Genomic DNA, 2,486 nt, shown 5'->3' with positions numbered 1-2,486 from the left:
AAAAAGGCGATTTTTTAAGTAAAAAGCTGAATTTTTAATAAAATTTAGGAATTCTCTACCAAATAGTTGAATTTTTATCCAAGAAAGATACAATTTTTTGTTAACAAAAATTTTCGAAAAATTCAAGTAATTCTAAAGAATTTAATGAATTTAAAAGAATTATGGTTTAATTGATTTCTTGACAAAGTGATTCAACCAAATCTTTCAAAAAATAGTTGAATTTTCTATTAAAGAAGATTTCATTTGACTTTTCAGAATCAAAATAGGATTTTTTAACCAAGAAATAAGTTTTTACAAAAAAAAAATGGAATTTTGAATCCAAAAAGACGATTATTTAACTAAAAAGATGAATTTTTAACAAAATTGTTCAATTCTCTACCAAATAGTTGAATTTTTATCGAAAAATATGGAATTTCTCTTAAAACAGGTACATTCTTATTATATTTTTTTTAAATAGTCTTAAAATTCGTCTTCTGGTTTGAAGGTTTAATAATTTAAATAAACTTTTATTTATTTTTTGAGTAAAAAATCTTGATTTGTTTGAAGTTTCTCTTTTTGGTTTTAAAATTCTTTTCTTTTGTTGTATAAATTTAATTCAATTATTTTGTTGAAAATTCCAGTGTTTTGTTAAAGAGTTATCTTTTAAAGTGGAAAAAACTTTTTATTTTGTTTGAAATAAATTAATACATTTGAAAATTTTAAATTTGTATATGAAACACTGTACTTCCTAAATATTTCTGAGCTAGAAAATAATTTATATTCAACTGCTGATATCACCTGAACAATAAAAATATTATTAAAAATCATAAATTATTGAACTCTTTTAAATTCTGTCATATTCTCTGTTATTATAACCTGAACTTAAATTCTCGAGAATTTAAGAACTCTATTCCCAATTTGGTGCAATATTTTACTAAAATTGGGAAATTCCGGTAGTTAAAATTTGGCCAAATTTCAAAACTTATTAACTAAAATCATAATTTTTCTTATTCCTAAATTAATTTGAAAATTAAATATCCGTTTTCTTTAAATTTTGCAAAAACGAAAAACAGGATTTTCCCTGAGGGACGTTGGAAATTATCGGAATTATATTTGACACCATTTTCCTTATTTTCGTTTTTTTTTTTCTTTTTTTTTCGTTCTCTTTCAGTTCCTCTCGGGGAAACAAACGAGGAATTCTATCAGGGAATTTACACTGGACAGCCTTTCGTTCCCCGACTGTCAAATCTTCCACCTCCGTTGCCTTTGGAACCGCCAGCCTGGCAAAGGCCGGGCCCTAGTCTCAATCGCGAGGACAGAGAGGAGGGCTGGATTTGTAGAATGTGCACCTTCAAAAATCATCCGCTGATGAAGAGGTGCGAGCAATGCGAGCTTCCTCGAATAATGCCGCCTTTTCCGGCAGGTAGGAGACGGCTCTCAGGTTCGATGACTTCCGCCATTGAACCGAAATCAACCTCCGATTTGAAAGACTCCTCGCGAAAATGAATTTTATTCTTTTTTTGTTTTTTTTTTGTTTTTTTTTTTTTTAGACTAAAAGTATGTAATTCGTAATAAGCGAAAATTTTTGCGAGGACGCAAAAATCTGGAGGTTGTGTTTTGTTTAACTGGATGGAAAAAGATTGCATATCGAGAGTGTGACAACGTATTTTTCTTTTCTTGTATTACTAGAATTAATAACTGCATGTGTGAGTGAAAGAAACTTCTCCAAAGTATTATGAGATACTTTTTAAATATATTTTTTTTTTTATATTCGAGGGATTGACCACTAGAAATTCGTATGTGTACTAGAATTAAACGAATTCAGAATAATGCAAAAGAACGAATTAAAAAGAATTTTAAAGACATTTTTGAAAAATTTAAATAATTCCAAAGAATCTCATGAATTTTAAAAAATTCTGGGTTAATTTATTTATTGACAACAATCAAATCTTTAAAAAAATTAGGTGAGTACTCAAGAAGAGGATAATAATTTTTAACCAAAAAAGTTGCATTTTCATTTAAAACAAAATTGAAATTTCTAATGAAACAAATGAATTTTTAAAGAAAAAATATCAAATTTCAAAAAAGTTGTTGAATTTTCTGTTGAAGAAGATCTCAGTTGACTTTTCATGCTCAAAATATAATTTTTGAAACAAGAAATACGTTTCAACAAAATAAAAATGAAATTTCGAATCTCTTAAAACAGATATATTTTTATTAATTTTTGTTTGTTTAAATAGTTTCATTTTCATTAAAAAAAGACTTCAGTTGATTTTTCAAAATTAAAATATAAATTTTTTTAACAAAAATCAAATTTCTACGAAAAAAATGGAATTTTTTAATCCAAAAGGACGATTTTTTAAATTAAAAAGACGAATTTTTAATAAAATTTTTGAAGTCTCCATGAAATAGTTGAATTTTTATCCAAGAAAGATACAATTTTTCTTGAAAGAAATTTTCGAAAAATTAAAGTAATTCCAAAGAATTTCATGAATTTAAAAGAATTC

At 26.0% G+C, this 2,486-nt stretch overlaps 1 protein-coding gene across 3 annotated transcripts in view; it reads left to right on the top strand.

Moving 5' to 3' along the window:
- LOC117168889 (mitogen-activated protein kinase kinase kinase 7-interacting protein 3 homolog) overlaps nucleotides 1-2,486 on the top strand; it is a 52,570-nt gene that overhangs the window by 38,210 nt on the left and 11,874 nt on the right. For 2 of the 3 annotated variants that reach the window (XM_033354799.1, XM_033354817.1), the window contains one exon: nucleotides 1,151-1,420. In XM_033354799.1, coding sequence (XP_033210690.1) covers nucleotides 1,151-1,420 — 270 coding nt within the window. The remainder of the gene's footprint in view (nucleotides 1-1,150; nucleotides 1,421-2,486) is intronic. The other variant, XM_033354808.1, reaches the window with a different exon arrangement.

The sequence above is a fragment of the Belonocnema kinseyi genome, chromosome 1, assembly GCF_010883055.1.
Source record: "Belonocnema kinseyi isolate 2016_QV_RU_SX_M_011 chromosome 1, B_treatae_v1, whole genome shotgun sequence".
NCBI lineage: Eukaryota > Metazoa > Arthropoda > Insecta > Hymenoptera > Cynipidae > Belonocnema > Belonocnema kinseyi.
Note: the sequence above shows the minus strand (reverse complement) of the source record. Positions and strands in the feature narration are given on the sequence as shown.